Source organism: Corticium candelabrum, chromosome 11, assembly GCF_963422355.1.
Source record: "Corticium candelabrum chromosome 11, ooCorCand1.1, whole genome shotgun sequence".
Classification (NCBI taxonomy): domain Eukaryota; kingdom Metazoa; phylum Porifera; class Homoscleromorpha; order Homosclerophorida; family Plakinidae; genus Corticium; species Corticium candelabrum.
In genome coordinates this window covers 877,143-898,956 of record NC_085095.1, presented here as the reverse complement: position 1 = coordinate 898,956, position 21,814 = coordinate 877,143, and the positions used below count along the sequence as shown (strand labels likewise).

The following is a 21,814-nucleotide window of genomic DNA, read 5'->3' as shown; positions in this document are numbered from 1 at the left end:
GAGTGTATTGCCAATGTATGGTCAGACTGTCTGCGCAGCTTACAAATGCACCATCACAGAGAGCCACGTCATCGATACATTACATCTGACAACCGCCCTGACATAACAGTTTTCGATGTTGGATCAGGGTCCAACACAGATTTAGACATTTCGCTAGCGCATCCCTGGAGCAGTGAAGTAATTTCAGCATCAGCATCTACGGAAGGTGCTGCAGCATCCAGGAGAGAGCAGAAGAAAACGGAAAAATATAGCAGAGAACGACTTCTTGGTAAGGAAACAGTGACAGCAGTCCCACTAGTCTTGGAACATTTTGGTCGATGGGGACAACAAGCAGAAATGTACCTACAGCATTTGTCAAGTAGATCAACGGATGCCTATGGAACAACAAATGCCTCCTCATTCAAGACACATTGGAGGGAGCGCATGTCCATTCAGCTACAAAAAGCCAATGCTCGAGTCATCTACAGGAAAGTGGAGAGACTTTTAGATGATGCTAGTTAATTTGTGTTTTTCCAAGGCCATTTGGCCTTTACTTTTTTTTTTAGTAAAGGAGCAAGCACGTGTGTAGTTAATTGGACTGATGAGGACATTGTGTTGTAGAGGATTTAGCCTCCATCTGTCTGTCTGTCTGTCAGTCAGTCTGTTTGTCTGTCCATATATTTATTATACAAGACATTAGTACAGTCTACGCTAAAAACCAGCAAGCTCTAAGAGAACTAGGACCCAAGACACACACTGTCTGTCTGTCTGTCTGTTTGTCTGCCTGTGTACCTGTCTCACGTTATGTTATATTCTTTGCTCAATCTCGAAGCAAGCAAACAGCCAAACATTTCTACTAGTCTGTTCCTTTTAGAGTACCGGTAAAGATGTTTTAACAAAGCTTAGAGAAACAAACCACTTTCCCAGAATTGCAGTATTTGTGGGATGTACACAATAGATCATATAAAACAAAGTTTGCTATGAAACGTAGTGTTTATATTAATTAAAGTGAATTTTTGTCAGGTTTGATGTCTGGTCTGACAATGGGACTTCTTTCACTTGATCTCCTCAGTCTTAAAGTGCTTAAGACTAGCGGAAACGTAAAACAAAGGAAATTTGCTTCAAGCATTTTGCCACTTGTGGAAAAACATCACCTTCTTCTTGTAACATTGCTGGTGGCTAATGCTGCTTCTGTCGAAGCCATGCCGATTTTTTTGGACAGAATTTCTAATCCAATTGTTGCTATTGTTGTTTCGGTGTCTGCTGTGCTATTGTTTGGAGAGGTAATACCTCAGGCTCTTTGTACACGATACGGTTTGGCCATTGGATATTACTTATCACCGTAAGTGTTAGCTGTAAGTTGATGTCTATAATGTTATAATATGATCGATGCATTAAAAAGTAGGTCAGGAAGTAATCAACGTGATTGATGGCAGGCATGCTGTAATTTTAGTGTTGTACTAATTTTTATACATACACTATAGTGTAGTTGTGTAGTTGTTGTGACTACAGTTTGGTTTGAAATGAATGCAGCACATGAGATAATATTTATTAGTATTTTCTAGAAATATAGGTTGGTAACTTTATTTTGTGCTAGAAATACAATTGTTACCAAAATTACCAAACAAATAATTTGAAACATGTAATGCATTTCAATACATTACTGAACAAAATGCTAATTATTATTATTGTTATACACTCTGAAAACGTGTGAAATATGTGCATACACACTAACAGGTGCTAACACAGAAAACGCAAACAAATTTTGACCATCACAGATTTGACACAGAAAATGAAACAACCAGTTAAATTTCATGCCAGAGGACTCACTACACAAACTGATAACCAAGAAATATATTGATGTCTTACTTATGGTCAAACCGACGGCAGATGCAGACGTTTAATTGTAGCAACAACAGTAGGGCTGCAGCAGCAGGTTTACAAAGCAAAATTAACGTTGATAAGTAGGAATGCTATGAGTGAGTGTGAGGACGTTGGGTTACTCACATTGCGACTGCATCGTTTCTATGTTTTGTGTCCACTACTCAACAGTTTCTTCGGTTCATGCCAACTGTAACAGTACTGGTTGTGTGAGCAACTCGTTTTGTCCGAGGAAGTTACTAGTTGATAAAACTTTTAGGATTTACATCAAACTTGACGTGCTGTTGACATTTCTAATGGTACTGTGGTTATCTGTACTTTAGTGTCATAGATAGGACTTTGTCTTTCTTTGTCTTGTAAGTCTGTATGTGTTTTCTTTCTTTTTTACATTGAACTTAGAGGGAACTACGTCCACCATTACGTTGGTGTGAATCAAATACGCGCGCGCGCGTGTGTGTGTGTGTGTGTGTGTGTGTGTGTGTGTGTGTGTGTGTGTGTGTCATCTAATATGGGCTTGCAAAAATCTAGTATTATGTTACTTAGTTTGATCAAGATTTTAATGGTGCTACTCTTCTTCATTGCTTGGCCAATCTCAAAGTTGCTGGACTTGCTACTTGGCAAAGACCACAGTACATTTTTTAGACGAGCAGGTTTGCCTCTACCTTTCCTGTTGAACTGTATCAATATTATTGTTTATTTTGTCTACTTGTAGAGTTGAAAGAGCTTGTTGACATGCATGGCAAGACTTCACAGGGAAACGAAGAGCCGCTCTCTCAAGATGAAGTTCTTATCATAAAAGTTGGAAATTTACTTTAGATAAGAAGCTGTATATTATGATTGTATGGTTGTAGGGAGCTCTAGAAATGCGAAGCAAGACTGTTCGAGAAGCGATGACACCTCTACAGTCAGTTTTTATGTTACGTATCGACGACAAACTTGACAGGGCAACAATGCAAACGGTATTGTGGATCTTAAGTGCCATTTGATTAATATTAATGAATTAGTGTGATTGGCTATTATGTGTGGTAATAGCTTATTGATGTTGGACATTCTCGTGTGCCTGTGTTTGACGGCGTGCGTCAGAACATCGTTGGAATAATTCTGGTGAAGAAGATCATTATGCTTGATCCGGATGACGCCGTTCCCGTTCGGGAAGTGTATATGTCTATAGACAACCTGCCTCGTTTTCGTGACGACATGCCACTGTATGATTTACTAAACAAGTTTCAAGAAGGGAAAAGTAAGTGTAGCAACTCAAGTGTTGTGCAAGCTGTGATTGAATGTTTACCTTGTACCAGGTCATATGGGCCAAGTTTGGGGTCCTAAGGATCGTCCAGACAATGACAATGACAAAGTGGATAAGAAAGAACAGACAGACTTGGAGTCGGTAAGTGTGACTAATCATGCAGATTGTTGCATGTGCATGCCTAAAATCAATTATTGTTTATTTGCAGCGATGTAAGTTGTTTAGCAATACTTTAATTGATATTTATGTATAGGAAGTACTCGGTGTTATCACATTAGAGGATGTTATCGAAGAACTTATACAGGAGGAGATCGTGGACGAGACGGATGTGTTTGTTGATGTTCATCGGCGAATTCTTGTGGCACGTGCTCAGACTGCGAGACGGCAATCAATATCATTGTGTGAAGGAGCATCAAACACTTCTAAACCACATGCAGCTGCTAGACATATTATACGTAGAGCTAAGTCACAGCAGTCTAATGAAGTAACGATGGTGAGTTTGTGCATTTTGGCTAAGCAAGAGGTTACATAAGTATTGTAAGGTTTGTATCAAATTATGTAAGATAAATATGGCTTATGCTACTTTTCAATGTACTGTGTGTGTGTGTGTGTGTGTGTGTGTGTGTGTGTGTGTGTGTGTGTGTGTGTGTGTGTGTGTGTGTGTGTGTGTGTGTGTGTGTGTGTGTACATAAAGGATTATATTAGCGAAGCTTTCAAGCTCTAATTCCTTTTATTTAAAGATAGACTACAAACGTAAGTGTTTTGTAGGTCAATATAAATTCAACTGATATGACACATCTTGGTTCACCAATTATTCATTATGATGCTCCGAGTGAAGACGTGACACCTCTATTGCAAGGCAGTGAGGATACTACATAAAATTGCTACGACTTTGTTTTGTAAGCTAGTATACTTGTATGTTGTTTTTTCATTATCATAGCATTATACATTTCTTAGTCGTTATAGAATTAGATATGAGCAATTTACTAGATAAACTTGACTAAACAGTCAACTTGAAATTCCTAATTCGTGTAAACGTAATGGCTGTGTATGCATTAATGGAATCTTTACTGAGTGGTAGTCAATACCTAAATATGTATGGTGTGTAGATTGAATGTATCATGTTGTTGTTGTGTCAATTGCGTATATTTTTTATGTTCAGTTTAGTCTATAAATGGCATTGTGTGTGTGTGTGTGTGTGTGTGTGTGTGTGCACGTGCGTGTGTGTGTGTGTGTGTGTGTGTGTTTGTGTGTGTGTGTGTGTGTGTGTGTGTGTGTGTGTGTGTGTGTGTGTGTGTGTGTACACGCACGTGCGTGCGTGCATGCACAGCCCTAAAACGCTGAAACTGATCTCTCAATGGGCATGAACTTTTGCTCAAGGACCAAGTTTAACCTGTTAGAAACAACTGTCCAATACGTTGTTTGTTTGCATGACTTTTCTAGTTTCTGTTATCACCACATAAATGTACACATGCCACCTCTTTTTCCATCGAAGTATTGGATTGACTGGTAGATGATTACAAGTGCTTAAAAGAAAAGATAGGAAAATCTTGAATTCAAACACAAAGACAGTACAACAACTTGAAGAATTCTCCATGTCTTTCATAAATCTGAGAAATAATTTAATTTCATACAGTCACATTATATGAAAAACTTGTGCTAAAACAGTCAACTAGGCATGCGGCAATATTAACGTATCCCCATGCATACAGATGTTTGTCATACTAACTGGTCCAACGTCTACAGTTACTCTATAATACCTATATACTAAGTCTGTGTCGGAATACTTAAGCAAAATATGATCTTATCCTAGATGTAATGTCAGTCTTGCAGATTGGACACTTGCTCACACTGTCTCCACACTCCTGGCAGCAGAGAATGTGACCGCACGGAAGAAACAGTACGACTGCTTCCTTTTTCATGCATATCTTGCACATTCTTGATTCTTGTAACTGCTTCAGTTCGTGACTTGCATCGAGAGTGTTGTTAGGAGGAGCGGTAGGTTGCACTGACTGTAAATTATGTGACACCACTGCTTTTGCTGCCATGTCAGCCTTCTCTGCAAGAAGCACTTCCAAAAATTTGTCAAATGAAGGGAATGCAGATTGTTGACGAGCTTTTATTTGAAGTGCCAAATCTTCGGGAAAACCCATTTCAACTGCCTTCTGTATATAAGAATCAGGTTGTTGCCGCTGCTGTTTTTGCTGCTGTAGTGGCGTACTCCAGGGTTCATCGTGTGATTGTGTAACTGATAGACCTGGGCCATGTTGCTGTACATGTTGACAAGATGGAAAATGCCGAGAATGCTCACCCCATGCAGTATCACCTCTCTCCCATCCTTTCAGTGCACCTCCACATGAGTAGCACTTTACTCTATCTCCAGAGTCAATGGAATAGAACCCAGCAACGGCTAAGTCATGGATTGAAACTGGTGGGTTTGGTGGCCAGTTTTTAAATGATGCCAGTCGTTGCTTGTAATCTCTCATGATATCTGCCGTTGCTTGAGCATTTGGTGTTGAGTGGTCTTCTGTCTTTGCCTTCTTCTGAGCCACAGCTCTCGCAAATAAGCATCCAGGAGATTGCTTGAGATGTTCCTCAATTGGATTATCAAGAAGAGCCCATCGGTTGATTGCAACTGAGCAATGAAAGCACTGAACTGCATCTTTACTTCGTTTAAAGTAAAAGCCAGCTTCTGCTAGATCATCCACTGAAATTGTAGTATTTTTGGGCCAGCATGAAAATGTCTGCAGTCTGACGTGTTCATATTGTAGATTAGCTAATGGTAGATCCTCTTGTCTTTGAGCTGTTAGTGTTGCTTGTGACCTCAATGGTATTTTCCTATGATCTTGTTTTCTTGATAAAAACTGACAATATGGATTATGACGACGATGCTCACCTTCTGCTGTGTCTCCTTGTTCCCAGTTTTTCAGCGTCAGTTTACAGCTAAAGCACTGGACTGCATCCTCATGACCAGTGTAGAAAAATCCCCACGCAGCAAGATCGTCAGCACGAACAGGGCAGTGTCTGGGCCATCCATGACTGAACGTAGAAAGACGATTTTTCTCTTCTTCCATATGCTGATCCATTGCAGATGATGATGATGCATGACTGGATTGATTTCTTTCCTTTTCAATCTTGAATTTAATGAAAGGGCATGATGGTGACACTCTTCTGTGTCTTTCTCTGATGTTGTCATCAGCTTTCCATAAGCCTATAACGACCTTGCAGCTGAAGCAGGTTACCTCATCTCGAATGCCGGTGTAATAAAATCCTTCTGGAGCTAACTGATGAGGCGACAAACTTGCCCAGCTGGGCCAACGCTTGCTTTGAAATGATCTACGTCTCTCTTCTTCGTTTCTATAGTCAGGGCCATCAGTCTGCAGTGAGGATTTTGGTACTTTAGCATTGACACCTGGCACATGAACTTTTCCAAATGAAGTCATAGGTGGTGAGCAGCACAACCTTGGGACTTGATGTTTGAATTAAATTTGTTGAACAGACATACTGAATTGGCTATGAGATTTGCTGTGAGAATGTAGATAGAGATGTAGAGTCGATTGCTCTAGAAATCTGGTCTCTGAAAATATTTGGTATCACAACACCCTAGACTCGACGAATGCAGAAACGACAAGATTCAAATGATTCTAACTGGATATTTGAATGCTCGCGGTATGACTACACGGCCGTTACGCCTGCGCAACTTAGTTCGCACGTGCTCAGTCACGTGGGATCGCCATCACTTCCTGTGAAATCTTTCTTCTATGTCTGAATGACAATAAGCGAACAACGTGCAAAAAAGTAAGTGCAGACGTTCGTGCCATAACTCTTTAGATTGAAAGTCTCATAGTACGTTTCTAAATGAGTCACACTTCCATAACACAGAGGTCGTTTTCACTGTTATCTCACATCTCCGGGTTTTTGCAGATACAACAATGATCGCAAACAAGACTCATGGGAGACACCACAGCCACCGTCGCTCGGCTTTCGTGTACGCCTCGTAGAAATAACGGTACATGTACAGATTCAAGTCTTTTGACACGTGACTTGGCTCCTAGCTGCCTGAAAATGTGGTAAGCTGAGACTGAACTCGTCTACAAGGGTGCTTCCACCTTGTTTCTCGATGCAAAAGGTGCAGTTACTTTATCCAAACGCAGGGCAACGGCCAACCGATGAGAAAACAAGAAGAACGGAGATCATGCATGAGACATCGTCGTCGACATGCACGAACCTCTCTGCTGGGGAACAACAGTATGAAACACGTCATACAGCCGACGATTTCAAACACAGACACATGCTGCCACTCGCGTCTGCAAGCCATATGAAGGAATTGACCGCGAGGACAGGCTAGCGTACACATGTACACAAGACTAGATGGTCTCCTGGAGAACTTAATTTGCAAGGATCGACTGCAGATTTGTACGAGCGACGACCTAATCAACGTCAGAGACAGGGAACGCGGACAAATAAGTTACGGTGACACAAGAACGGAAGCATGGTCATTTTATACTAAAATAGCACTAAAATATGACAAGATGGCTTGGGTCACGTGCCTAGAGAAATTATTCTTAGCAACTTGGGATGTAAGTAAAATCATATCTATGGTAAAATAAACTTTGCCACAAAACTTGCTAATGGTGTGTGTACCAATATTGGTTCCTTGAATTTGATTGGTACACGTGTAGTTCTTTACCTCATCACTCTCTCTCATGCCCTTTCCTTACTCCATACACTACATAGGACGTATACAGAAACAGTTAACGAGTATACAAGTGTTGTCAGTCTAGTCTATGGATATGGCACATCACATCCTTTCCGTACGAGAGCTTTGCAGGTTATGTGCCCCCAGGTTCAATTGAGGAGGTCAGTACAAATGTCTAGACCACAAAAACAGGATTCTCCAGTTGTACAAGATAGACGTTGGAGCAGATAATGTTTCTGTGCATCCTACCAATTTCTGTGTCCGCTGCCATCTAGTGATGCATTGATTTACACAGAGGCAAGAAGCCTCTATTCTTGTACCTCTCTGCAGAGAGCGGATGGTACACTCAGAAAACTGAAACACCTGCTCCAGTTGTCAGCAACAGAAGAAAGAAGGAAGACCACCCAAAAATTGAAAAAGAATCAGCTTGTTCTCACAGGTCAGTCAGCAATCAAATTGACTGACCTAATCCAACAAATAGAAACAGTAGCACCAGAAGCCATATATGTTCAGAAGACTTTATTCAAGCAATCCACCTATCTCATTTCATCCAATTTGAGACAGTTCTGTACCTGTTTGACTTGTTCAAGTGCACCCTGTGTGAAAAGTTGTCAACGTCCCAGTTGAACTCCAATGCAACCATTTAATGTGCAAGAAGTGTGCCATTCAACATTTGCATCAGTCTCCCTTGTTTGACTGTTCCCAGTGCCAGCAGCTATAAGAAGCACATCAAGAGCCCACCAATAGCATCACTACAGTAGAGATGCTCATGCCACAGGTCACACGGCATCGGCCAATAGTCAAAAAGCGAAAGGCAGAAACTACAATTGGCATCTTTGATAGTGGTAGAGGTCTGTAGGAATGCGCTGTGAGTAAGAATAAAAACAAACAAACAAACAAACAAACAAACCTGACTCCGCCATCTTTGGGTCTCGATTCTTCCACTAAGGCGAGGCGTACATCGGTAGGATCTCCCACGAACTGAATTCTAGTAAGCACAAATAACTGGATTACAGCGATAGCCCTCGCAAAACCCGGAGAACCCGGCAAAACAGGAGGACGAGAAATGTGTCGTTGCACATGCTACAAAGGCCTTCGAAATTTCCAGAGATCTTCTTCAGATAGCGACACTACCCGATTGTGTGGTCATACCTTAAAAAACAGCCTAGGCTTTCTGCGGTATCTGTTGCAAACGCCGATTTACGTCACTCGAGCAAAAACCGGTCATTTTTAACTGAGCATGCGCAACAACTAAGTTGCGCGGCCTCGCATAGTTGAAACGGCCGTGGACACAACTGCATCTAGCTTGATATCAATAACTCAATAATTGACCACACCTTATAATTAGCAAGCCGTTGTATTTAAATTTTGAGGTAGGCCTATCTAAAAAAAACAAAACTTTGTGTGCACATAAAACTTAAAATTTCCAAAATTAGCCAGTTATTTTACAACAGCAGTGTACGTACAATACAAGTAGTCACGACAACTAAATTTTAGCCTCGCTGCTATCGTGATCCTAACGCGCGTGATGTTAACGCGCGTGAGCGAACACCTGTGTGTACGTATACATGTACCTGTCATGATGACATCAAGAAAGACGAATGCCAGTCGACATCGAGAGCTGCCGTTCTACGAACCTGGAAGCAGCAGAAAAACGAGTGCGCAAATCGTGTCGGAAGCCAGAGCCTCAATCAAGACCCTCAAGACAACTCGTCCTCACACGCCAACCAGCGCAGACAGAACACTCATGGGCAAAGCAAGAGCAACACTAGGCAGACCACCATCCGTATACAGGTAAATGAGTAGGCTAGATGTAAGAGGTCACTCTAACATAGAGGGGCGTGGTCGTGATGTTATATCAATGCAATTGTAAACAGAAGACTGTGTGTTTGTCGTTAGTATCGGAGAGCGACATTTCATAGATGACCTGTCGCGTCCCGGCTCCTCCAGCTCGGGTAATGCCAGTGTAGCGCCGTTGGGCCGGCTCGCACCTCTAGAGCAGAGAACCGTTCCACAGGTGGATGAAGCCAGAGTGGATGGTGGGCACGCCTCTTTGGTTCCAAAGCCTCCTCCTTCGAAGAACAGACGTTCAAGTATGAGACGTCATACGGGCAGTGGACGCTTACAGACTGAAATCAGAGAGACAGATGAAGATCTAGCCCCAACAGAGTTGAAATCAGATCTTACTGTAGAAACATCGTCTGGCATGGTTCGTCCTAACGAGCAGTTTGCTGTGCCCCAAAAGGTTGGGTCGAAATCACCTAAAGGTTCCAAGCATGTAAGATCTCAACAGGCCAATAAACCTCAAACGGACGGAGTTCAGCATCATAACCAGACTCGGATAAATCATGAAGCACATCAGACTGAGAGTCCGAGGTTGGAGAATAAGAAGGTGCACGAGAGACCAAAAGAAAGACGAGCTAGTGGAACGGATAGTTTTTATGAAGAACGTGTTAGACCATTGCTGGAAAGACTAACCGTGTCAACAGGCATTTCCGATCTTAGTCCGGCTGTGTCTGAGCTTCATCGTCTGCTGGAAGAAGGAAATATGTTGGGACGAGGGGCTGGGAAACGGAGAACAAGAATTCTTAGAACTTTGTTCAACTTGTTGGACATTGATGATCCACGGTTACTGCTTAGATTGGCCAGGCTGATTTTAGCAGTAAGATGTAGCACAAATGTGTGAGATTGGCTCTACTTGATTATGTCTTTACTTGTTCTTCAGCTGCATGTTACGCAAAGTAACTTGACCAACACATGCAAGCTTTTGTTTAAGCTGAGCAAGACGGAATCAAACGATTTGCTGTTTCTAGAAGAGAAGCTGTGTGGTAAGCTCTCATTTCTGAAATCTGGTTAATTAATATCAAAATGTCTAGAGTTATGAAGGTTATGAAACGCGTGGCGGTTTTATAATGGAACACATACATAGTACAGTGTTGTTTATACTGCATGGGTGTAGCATCTAGTCCGGCCATGGCCGGACCGGTTTTTGAAAATGCACTTTTACCAGACTCACAATGGCACCAACTTCCGTTTTAAGGGTATAGTCGATTAAATAAGTAATATATTTTTACTCATGGCAGTACTTTGTATGCCTACCTAATAAAGTGCGTTACATTGCCCCACTCTTTAGTGCACATTTGGCCGTACCGTCATCGTTTGCTTCCTACTTCCTGTACTGAAGTATTGCTCAAGTCGTAGTAATAATTTTGTTTATTTAGGAGACTGTCAAGTTTTGTAAAATTTCAATTTAATTAAGGATTAACAGACCCTTGAATATATACCGTATTGTCGCAAATAAAAGCCAACCTCGAATAAAAAAGTGAAACAGCATCAAAGATAAACCTTGTTGACTTGCCCGGCAGTGAAACCTCAAGACCTCATGCTGCGTACAAACCGGTTGCATTTAGAAGCCGATCATTTGTTCAAGATGCGGACCATGTGCGTTAGCATGTGCATGTAACGTTCAATGACACCAACAATGATGATGAAGATTCAGCTGATGCTCTTGAAATCAGAATCTCATGGTAGTCATGTCTTTATATCTTAACCAATCTTGCTTTTTCAAGTGATAGATGTTTGTCATGTCTATACCCTAGCATGTTCAAATGGCATATAAGCATGTCTTGAATATAAGCCTGTCTTAACTATTAGCCTGAATTCCTATTCGGCTTATACAAAAATAAGCACGGATTTTATTCGACAATACTGTAAACAAAGATCCAATGACAGCACACTATCTTACTAAGTTTGATATTAACGGGATAAGAATTGACCACAATGTCATATTTTAATCTCACATGCTACAGTATGGTAAAACAAAACATGTACATGTTAACACGTTTTCTCGAGCAAAAGTGTAATTATTTATTGCATTCTGACAGCATGTGAGATTAAAATAAGACGTTGTGGTCAATTTTCTTCCCATTAATATCAAACTTAGCAAGAATAGTGTGCTGTCATTGGACCTTTGTGCAACAATTTAGAGATCCACGGTGTCACATGTACGCATTTTAGTATCATATGTCAAGTTATCATGTAAACAAATGTTTTTGTTGTGTCACACTACTCACTGAACTTGCAGGCTTTTTATGAATTCACAGTGTTGTGGAGTAGCTGTACATAAAACCTTGTACACAGATTTCTATAGCAAAATTTGTCAAGTTTATGATACAAAAATTTCCAGACGGTCTAATTCCAAGTAATCAAGAGTGTTCAGTGTACCATACTGTATGTCTGTTACAGGTAATATGCTTGCTGTGGTACGAATGTCTGATCCAGTCACGTATTGCGAAGCATTGGTCTATTGTGTGGGCGCTCTAAAATTGTTGTCAGGCAATACACAGATACAAAAAGAATTAGGAGAGCAGGACGGCATTAGTGCACTGTCAGAACTCGTAGCTACCATCAACACAGTAAGAAATCGTTTGAGACTGAACCATAGTGGTTGATATAGTTGTGTTATGTCTAGGTATCACAAAGCGATAGAACATCATTGAGTACATATACAGGGTCTCTATTGGTCCAGGTTAGTGAATATACGGTAGTATGGGTAGTTTAGTATATACAAAGCATTAAACATGACATGTAAACGTTGACTGGTTGGGGACAGTCAGGCAGGGAATGAATAGACAAGGAAGGAGATAGACAGGTGGTAGAGCCATGGTTTCAATTAGAAGAGTTCATTAAATCAACAGACTTATTTGTCGCTGAATAGAAAAGATATTAATATCAAATTTGTATCTAGTTAGTATATTTGCTGTGAGTGTTATATGTAACATGCATGCATACAGTTGATTGCAAGTACTTATGTGTTGGGTGCAGCTTTTCAAACGGTTCATAGCTGTGGATGGAAGTGAGGGTGGAAACACAGTTTCTGTTACTAGTCATGATGTATAAGATACATATTTATATGTACTACAGTGCATGTGACCTACATAATATTTATGTAAATATGCAGTACAATACTGTAGCGCAGCAGATTATAATATGCAGTACAATACTGTAGCACAGCAGATTATAACAGTTGCACATCAAACAGTTGATCGGTGCATGATTTTCCACTAGAACGTGATGATATCTGAGAGCAGTGAAATCATCTTAGTCTCTTTAGCACAGCCATTCAAACAGCTACTAATGATGCATGTACATCAAGTTATTACCTATTGTTTATTCAAGTAGCAACAAATCTTTTTGGCATTAGCATCACAGCCATAACGTTCAAGAGGTGGTGACATCATAGAGCCGTTTTTCTTGATCATGGATCTGTTGTATGTTATGTTATCAAACAGATGTCACGTTGGGATTATTCAGATGAGCTCAGATTAATTATAGTGGGCCTTGAACTTTACTAGTGTAGCATACTTACAAACGACGTTGAAGATGTCGACACTGAACGTAAGCAGTAACATTGAATACATATACACTCTAACAGTTTTGTTGTACATTTAGCTATTGTGAATATGCATGCTTTGTATGCTTCCAACATATTTTAATGAGTAAATACTACAAGGGTCAGGCAGCTGATCTGTAGACGTAATAGATGCAGATCAAATAATGTTTGTGTTTTTATTGGGCCGCACCAAAAAAATTGTCTGATTGGGATAACAAGCAGCGGAAAAAGATAGGCGGGCGGAATTTTATTTTTTTTTATATCTATGTCTGATATGGTTTTACCATCGACATTTGACAACCTGACAACACAAAGTCAACATGGGTACTAGAGCTAAAAAGATCACCTACTATAAGGCAGGAAGGTTTGAAATCTGTCAGATGTTAGACTGGACATACATTCTGTTTCTGACCGATACCTCAAAAGGAAGTACACGCATCGACGCTTAAACTTGGCATGGAGCTACACGTCAACATCTAACTCCACGTCTTGTTTGGAGGAAGTGTCTGTGGTCGCAGTTTGCACGCTGTGTACGTCGTCCACCCAATCACCTAATCCAACCTCCTGCAATACCTCACGAAGTCTACAGTTCCCAGACACACGAAGAATCTTGCCATCTCTCAAAATGCGTGCTCTCTTGGACACATACGCACAGAGCAACAGAAGACATTTTATTTCTTGGTATGTGCATGTGCAAAAAACTACCAGCGGGCAGGCGGGTTACCCTAAGCTGACAATTTTTGATGCGGCCTTGTCTACAAAGTTTAAAATATCTTTAATATCAATAAGCAGACAAACAGCAAACAAACATATAGTCATATGACTGTCACCACTTACTGTAGAATACACTTTATGAATCTAGTGACTGTATTGAAATTTAATATGATGTTGATGAATTTGTATAGGTGACCGCAACTCTTCGGAATCTAGCAGACGTTAGTGATCATAGAAATAACTTTCTTTCTGGAGCCGTAATTGAGAATCTTTGTCCATTGATGGACACGTTTGGAGACGATGCTGATCTTATGCTAAACATTTCACGAATTTTCAGGCAAGATATTAACTTATTATATGATGTGTGTAACTCATGACGGTAGATGTCTTGTAGTAAATTGACTCAGCATTCAAGTTGTAAGATGGTTTTATGTCAACGTCCAGGATCGTTGCAGTCTATTCTGAAACTTTTGTTACAACACATCACGAATCATGTAGACACATAATGGACATTTGTATTGATGCAGTTGTCACAATTGTTGTACTCTGGCAGGATCTAGTTGTTCGACTGTGCTTTGTATTGGGAAATCTAACAAGACGAGACGACACAGCTCGGTCTATGCTTTATTTCACTTGTTGTTGTATGGAGCCTCTATTGCACGTTTTTGAAGTTTACATCAAATTGGATGAAGAGGTTTGTATCAGAGTAACTTAACGTACTGAATACGACAGAGTGAGCAGCGTTTGCTAGCTGTTTTTGGTGTGTGTGTGTGTGTGTGTGTGTGTGTGTGTGTGTGTGTGTGTGTGTGTGTGTGTGTGTGTTTGTGTCACTGTGTGTGTGTGTGTGTGTGTGTGTGTGTGTGTGTGTGTGTGTGTGTGTGTGTGTGTGTAGTGCTGTAGCTCAATTGGTTAGAGAGTGCATTTGGAGAATGCAAATATCTGAGACGTTGCGGGGTTGCAGGTTCAAGTCACAGTGACGACGTAATTCCTTAAAGGGGCACTTCCCCGATTGACACACGCGCATTACCTAATCGTTTCTGGTCTTTTTTCAAGTTGGGAAGTTTGGCACTATCTCAGAGCAAACTCGATAGCTGAGCATTATGATAATGCAAAAAACAAAATCGTGTGAGACATTTCTTCAAAAATAACGTCCATTATGTGTAGGTTTCGTTTTACCACTTCGTGTAAACTTTGATATTTGCTTAGGCGAAAGTAAAATGTGGTTTCACATCACTGACTCACCTTCAATCGATGGCGAAAAGCACACATACGGCGATGGTTCGGCTGTAGAATGAAGGCACTTTGTGTCACGTGATTATGTGCGATGTCGCATGTTTCCGTGTGTTTTCTGCATCACGCAAGCCCTTTTGTACTGTAGTATGGCCTCCATTCGTAGAAAAAACACGGAGGAAAGTGCAAAAGACCGAGCGATTGCAAGTCACTGAAGATGATCATGTGGAGTCTACAATGGACGAACGACTGAGTTGCTTATGAACTGTAACCTGTTCTCTTTCACTGTTAGAGTCACCTGAAGCGTCTAGACCCATCTCTTGTGTGCTCTCGTAGTTGGCCTCAGAAAGCAAGATCAAAGCAATATGCCACGCAACACAGCAAGCATTCGGTCCGCAGCCCAAGGCCTTAACGTACGTTAACGTCTACTGCGCGTGCATTAATGGGTGAAGTGCTCCTCTAAGCAAGAAACTTACACATGATTGCTTCTCTTGACTCAAGAGTATAAATGAGTACCTGGTCACTGACTGTGGTGGACATGACCGCAGGCTTGGCAGTAACATCATACCCAGACAAGTACGTGGGCTTTGGTGTCCAGACTCAGAGCTGAGCCATTGTCAGTGCAATGACTTCGGCCAAGCTCCTGGTGGATTGTAGCGCTGGCCCTTAAGCCTCCACGTAGCGCATGGGGCTCCTGTCTCTAGAGGCAGGGGAGCTATCTCCGTAACTGACCCTATGGTTGACGTTGAACGATGTGGAGGGCTCAACATTTGTCCATTTGTGTGTGTGTGTGTGTGTGCACGCGTACACGTATGTGTGTGTGCATGTGTGTGTGTGTGTGTGTGTGTGTGTGTGTGTGTGTGTGTGTGTGTGTGTGTGTGTGTGTGTGAGTGACTGTGAGTGAGTGTTTTCACAAATGATGTAGCACTGAGTGCATGCTTATTTCTTTCTAGGCATCAGGCAACTTACATAACGACAAGGATGACAAGGATGTTAGCAACACAAACAAACTCTCACCAACCGAGGATGTGCTGGTAAAGGTGTGTAAGCATCTTTTCAGTCTAACTCTAACCATGTGTGGCTAACACATTTTTTACTCACAGCTAGTTCGTGTTATTGCTAATCTTGCAGTTCACCCTAACGTTGGATCAGCTCTTGCTTTATCTGAGTCTTGTGTAGAAAACCTCATTCGACTACTAGGTAATTTTGTGGGAGTATACATTCAATAGTGTCTTACTTAATATGCTGTCTATGGGTCTGTGAAGGCTATAAGGACGTGTCCATGTGTGAAGAGCTTGTGCTGAATGCAGTGGCTACAATCAATAATCTATCGTTCTATGGCATTAGTGGCACTGCTGTTGCCAAGCACCAACTTGTTATCACCGACTGTGAGTTCAGTGTCGAGTCATTGAATCATTAGTATCTAATTTGGTGTATTTCATTGCTTTACTGTGTAGTGCTTGTTGATGTGTTATTGTCCCAAAGCATGGATGCAATGATTGAAGCGTTTAGAGTGTTTGGCAACTTGACGAGATCGAAAGAAGTGAGACAAATTTTGGCGTCTCGGCAAGGTTTGATCTCTTTGTGAAGCAGTCGAGTCGGTACTGACAGTTTGTGTTTGCAGTGGATCGTATGCTACTGACTGTGTTGGACTCTGGTCGAAGAGACGTGGTGTACTCGTCGTGTGGGGTGTTGGTCAATATGATGGCTGATTCAGAGAATTGGAAAACACTGCAAGATGAAGATGGCGTTCGAAAGTAACAACTCGGATCTGGTAAGGTAGTATTGCCTCATTTTCATTGCATTTTTTCTAGACTGATTGACATTTTGAGAGACTTTGGTCAATTTGATTGGATGCTTGGGTCTTTGGTCTGCAAAGTTTTATCAAACTTCAGGTACAATACACATAGCACAGTGTTCTGCCTTGTATACATACATTGAGTTGATTACCTGAGGCATGAAACGCTAGGGTACAGTAGTGAAGACGGTCACATGATGTACGTACAACTAGACGACTCACTTTGCCTACTGCGTACACATGACCAAATAGATGATGAAAGTATTTTTCTGATAGTGTCAAGATGTCATCATCTGATGAATGGTTTGGCAATGATCAAGTTATCAGTCTTATGGACATTCTAAGTGAGCAACTAGGTATGTTTCAAGTTTATGTAGTTTACTTCATGTGTTTGTGTTGGGTGTCTTACATTGACACTGATAACCAAGCCAGCACTGTTCGGCACGGTTTGACACGTTCTAGCTACACAGTGTAAACACAACTGTACCAAGTGGAAATCGAGCCAATCCGAGCCAGCACAGTTTGTTATTAAAACTGAGCAGGCACGGATCAACTCAGTTTGACTCAGCTTCAACAACCATGTAAACCGTGCTGCAACCGCGTTATCCCTCTTCCTTCATTTCACATGCGCATTTCTCAGTATTGTTCCTTGTATATGATGGCGTGGATGGACATAGATGCTGTGAAACTAATTTCACTGTGGGGTAAGGATGAAATAGAGATCCAGTTGGAAGGTTGCAACTCTCTGTTTCTCCTAACCTGTCTTTTTCACCAAATCTCTATTAATTATTATTATGTGTGTCGTGCTCAACCAGATCAGTCTGGTTTGTAAGGTCTATTACAAGTACTGGAAGCAAACCCTGCTTCAGAAGTACTTAGACCATCACAGCTGTCTAGAAAGAAGACATGACTTTACGAAGGATCCGAGTAGATCCCAGAAGCACTGTTTTCTGTAAGTGTTGCAGGTTGTGATGACCTGGAATAATGTCCAGCCACCGTGCAATACCTGCGTGCACTGTGCCCAAAGCTCCCAAGACCACCGGAACCACCAGTGTTCGACAATGCCACATGCGACTTATCTCCACTCGCAAGTCGCTGTACTTCGCCAACTTCTCAGCATGTTTCTTGCCAATGTTGCCATCAGCAGGACAGCTGATATCAATAAGAAGACAAGTGTTTGTCTTCCTATTTCTGAGACAGATGTCTGGACGATTGGCTTTGATCTTCCTGGCAGTGGGGATGGTGGTATCCCACATCATAGTAATGTCATCCGTCTGCACAAGCCTATCAGGATGATGCCGGTACCATCTGCTCTCCACTGGAACCCCAAAATGGCGACAAACATCCCAGTGAATGATGGATGCCACCTGATTGTGTCGATCAGTGTAGTCCGTCGGTGCCAAAGCACTACAGCCTGCCACAATGTGGTCGACTGTTTCCAGGCCTACACTGCACATGCGGCAAGTAGGACTGACATCACGATGTAGAATCTTGCGCTCATAGTACCGAGTCCAAAGAGCTTGGTCTTGAGCGGCAACAACCAGTCCCTCAGTTGCAGCAGGAAGATTTGCTGCCTTTAGCCATCCGTAGGTCTCTTTCATGTCCACAGGCGGTTGCTCAGTGAGCAACCGCCTGTGAATTATTATTATGTGTTGTTATGCCCCTCCATAATGGGCAAGTGGGGTCTTTACCCCCATCTGGGTGCCCACCAACCCGGCAGGTGAGCCCAGCGGGGTAATGTTTCCGTGTAGTCCATACGGCGATCAATGACTAGCCAATTCGATAATTATTATTATTATTATTATTATTTTTATTATTATTATTGCTTGATGTTGCATTTCTTTCCATTTATTCTTTACGACCGAAGTTGATCATGTCCTGCCCTACTCGGCCAGCATTGCCCTACTGTAGTGTAAACGTGGCCATCCTGGCTTGGAACAAACTGGTACAAAAATGTGTCAAATCACGACGGACCAGCTCCGTTCTGCAGTACCAATGTAAACGTGGTGTTATACTCAACTTACACAATGCCTGTATTAGAGCGTGTTCACACCGACATCTGGACTAACTATGATTAGGCCAACATTAGCGCAAGCGCGTTCACACCGCTAACTATGATTAGTAAGTCACGTGGGCGCATGAGTGTAATTAGCCTTGACAGTTTTCATCAGTCATATCCAGCAAGAATTCGTGTGAATTGTCTTGACAAATCCATTGCTTTAGGTTTTGAAGAGAGAAACATTTAGTTTGCTTTCTCAGGCAGCTCCTTCAGAGACGGCAGGAAGTTGTCACATGTAGAGGCACTCATGTAGTTTACATCTGCCCTGCGCTTCCATATACGTCGCCATATTGTTGCTGCATTTCTACTTTTAAACACACAACAGCACATCAGAAACATCGGCGGCATGCTCTTCTTGCAGTTAACCTCACGTGCCAAAGTCAGGTGCAACTACTAACGCCACTAATGTGGTTGTAATACTACTCTTTATATGTAATACTACTTTTTAGGGTGTTAGAATGGCGTTAGAATTATGATTAGTAATTCTAAATGATGAATTATAGAATTATAATTTTGAATCATAATTCTAAATTAATTTAGAATGAATTTAGTCTAATTATTTTTATTTATTTATTTATTTACTTATAACGTATTTGAGTGTAAAGACTAGTGGACAAACCGAATAGATTGTAATGATGTTCACTCTGGATTCTAATGTAAATAAGGCTGTAGCGCACGCTTGCATGGTCACCTAGCATGTTACACACTTTAAAAATGTAATAATACAACTTATTTTGTTAAATAAATAATAACTAATTAATTTATCTATAATTTTTTTTTGTTTAAAACTAATCATGATTAGGCCCGGTGTGAACATGCTCTTAGACTGCAATTGTCACTGTCAGATTGGCTGCAATCTGCTGTGTCACAGAGGTGATTAAGGCTGTAGGTTGAAGTTGGTCCATGTCTAGTAGACAGGCTAACATATTTCAGTCTTTTGCCTGCTTCTATGTTATCCTAATTTCTGATTTTCATGCGCGCTGCTTTAAGTCTGTTCAGACTTTAGTGTAGTACACATTGCTACTGTACCCTATTTCTTCGATTAAACGCCACGGCATTTTTAGCTAGGGCTTCAACTGCGGCATTTAAATGAGGGCAGTGTTTATTCGAGGGCGGTCTTTTATTTGTTAAGGCTCTCTGTCCGTGCTTTGGGAGTGTCACACTGTAGGTTTGACACCTTTTCAAGACAACAACACTTACCATACTGGATGCATGTCACACTTTGAGACATCATGTGGTGAAACAGTATTGAGTAGTGTAAAGAATTGTTTGCCCCATGTATGCCTCAGAAGAAGTCGTACGATTTGTCCTTCAAAATTTGAGCAATAGATAAAATGTGGTGTTTATTCTAGGGCGGTGTTTATATTTTATATGTACTCTCAGCGGTGGCGTTTAAACAAGGGCAGGATTTAATTGAAGAAATACATTAACCACAATAGAAAATTTATGAGAAAACTAGAACCAAATGAATGAGGTTTTGGGTACTTGTTGGAATGCCCTCGTCGAGAGTACTTTCTGATATAAAGCCTTTGCTCTGGTCTTTCTATTTATCCAGAAGTGTATCAATCAAATGTATCATCGGGGTTAGTGGTATTGTCAGTTGAATGGCCTTCGGCCTTGTCTGGGTTGCTTCAGGTCTGCACTATGAAACCGGATGTAGCATGAGTGAGCATCTTACTTCGTGACTCTTCTTACTCTGTCTGTTTATTCCTTGTAAATAAAACAGGTGACCTTCTTATTGTGTGTGTTCTAGACGAAGAATCTGCATTGTCACTACCCGGAGATGTCAGCAAAGATGTGCAGGACTTTCTACGTCAGACTTGGACAGAGGAGTTTTGTCCTGTAGCTCAAAGTCTACTGGCTAGGATACAGTCATGTTATAGGGAGCTTGAACCGATATAAATAATAACTTATCGCGCATGTTTTTATTGAAAACAATAAGCATATACTGTACACACATACTGTACATATGATACCAGATGTACATCATGCTATAGCATCACGTTACTGTATAGACAAATGTAATTGAAAGTTATCTCCTTTTTTATGCATTTGTTTGTGAATGTAGTCAAAGTTGCGTATTTTCTCCCCAAGCGGCAGCGGATTCTGACGTATCGATTCGGCAGCCACGGGAACCTCCGAAAGATCAAGAAACTGAAATATTTTATTCATAGTTTCGTCTCGATGTTTAGTCAACTCCTCAAATGTGACAAACACAACGTCCTTGTAGTCTCGCAAGCCATTCAAACTGGATTTCCATCGCTGCCTCTCTGTGTCAACAAACTGAACGAGCTCGTCCCATTCGACATCGACTGCTATGGCGTTTGACTTCGTTCCTGTGTACCAGCAGCCACTCCTGAAAGCAATTTCCAGTGAGACGTAAGTCTCGAGCAAGTCCCTTCGATATAAAACAATCACCCTGGGATTGTTGAGACGCCTGATGAGGTGAGAAATATCAATGCCCGTTCTAACCAGTTGTTCATTAAACACTTTAAAGCCAGTGTAGGAAACGAAAGGCCAAAAGCGAAACAAGCCTCGCAGAGACGCCAAACTGGCGGTCACATACGTAATAAGGTCGTCTGCATCTCTGGAGATACTCTTGGAATCTTCTTCTTCCAGCAGCTCCCCATACAGTCGAATTCCCGGATGACAGTTCAAGTATTGTCTCATCAAGGTAGAACCAGACCGACCCGAGCTCAGTACTAGCAGTCTCCGTCCTGATAAGCCATGCCAGTTATTCATCGAGTCCCAAAGAAACTGGAGAAACGAAATAAGTCTGTGCCATGCCAACCACCAAACCATTATCCGGGGATTTA

General features: G+C 41.5%; 6 protein-coding genes across 6 annotated transcripts in view; 3 read left to right on the top strand and 3 right to left on the bottom strand.

Moving 5' to 3' along the window:
• Positions 1–605, top strand: part of LOC134187363 (uncharacterized) — an 827-nt gene extending 222 nt beyond the window's left edge. The window contains exon 1 of the mRNA XM_062655481.1: positions 1–605. This exon is cut by the window's left edge and continues 222 nt beyond it. Coding sequence (XP_062511465.1) covers positions 1–501 — 501 coding nt within the window. The 3' untranslated portion in view covers positions 502–605.
• LOC134186870 (uncharacterized) overlaps positions 1–4,206 on the top strand; it is a 5,092-nt gene extending 886 nt beyond the window's left edge. The window contains exons 2-9 of the mRNA XM_062654946.1: positions 1,003–1,321; positions 2,404–2,510; positions 2,573–2,658; positions 2,712–2,819; positions 2,893–3,100; positions 3,159–3,247; positions 3,360–3,599; positions 3,875–4,206. Of these exons, the coding sequence (XP_062510930.1) occupies positions 1,003–1,321; positions 2,404–2,510; positions 2,573–2,658; positions 2,712–2,819; positions 2,893–3,100; positions 3,159–3,247; positions 3,360–3,599; positions 3,875–3,985 (1,268 nt within the window). The 3' untranslated portion in view covers positions 3,986–4,206. The remainder of the gene's footprint in view (positions 1–1,002; positions 1,322–2,403; positions 2,511–2,572; positions 2,659–2,711; positions 2,820–2,892; positions 3,101–3,158; positions 3,248–3,359; positions 3,600–3,874) is intronic.
• A 509-nt stretch (positions 4,207–4,715) lies between these two features.
• LOC134186641 (E3 ubiquitin-protein ligase XIAP-like) lies at positions 4,716–6,786 on the bottom strand. The gene has a single exon (XM_062654643.1). It carries the CDS (start codon positions 6,547–6,549, stop codon positions 4,894–4,896), a length of 1,656 nt encoding a protein of 551 aa, XP_062510627.1. The 5' UTR covers positions 6,550–6,786; the 3' UTR covers positions 4,716–4,893.
• Positions 6,787–9,264: 2,478 nt separating this feature from the next.
• Positions 9,265–20,900, top strand: LOC134186640 (armadillo repeat-containing protein 2-like). The gene is made up of 16 exons (XM_062654642.1): positions 9,265–9,599; positions 9,705–10,467; positions 10,531–10,633; positions 12,051–12,220; positions 12,277–12,333; positions 14,103–14,248; positions 14,306–14,405; positions 14,465–14,605; positions 16,095–16,181; positions 16,245–16,341; positions 16,407–16,529; positions 16,599–16,712; positions 16,766–16,898; positions 16,956–17,036; positions 17,216–17,295; positions 20,752–20,900. Exons 1-16 carry the CDS (start codon positions 9,334–9,336, stop codon positions 20,898–20,900), a joined length of 2,610 nt encoding a protein of 869 aa, XP_062510626.1. The 5' UTR covers positions 9,265–9,333.
• LOC134186643 (uncharacterized) lies at positions 17,302–18,415 on the bottom strand. The gene has a single exon (XM_062654645.1). The coding sequence runs from the start codon at positions 18,394–18,396 to the stop codon at positions 17,833–17,835; it is 564 nt and encodes a 187-aa protein (XP_062510629.1). The 5' UTR covers positions 18,397–18,415; the 3' UTR covers positions 17,302–17,832.
• LOC134186642 (uncharacterized) lies at positions 20,884–21,808 on the bottom strand. Its single transcript, XM_062654644.1, has one exon. The coding sequence runs from the start codon at positions 21,798–21,800 to the stop codon at positions 21,003–21,005; it is 798 nt and encodes a 265-aa protein (XP_062510628.1). The 5' UTR covers positions 21,801–21,808; the 3' UTR covers positions 20,884–21,002.
• Between the last annotated feature and the right edge of the window lie 6 nt (positions 21,809–21,814).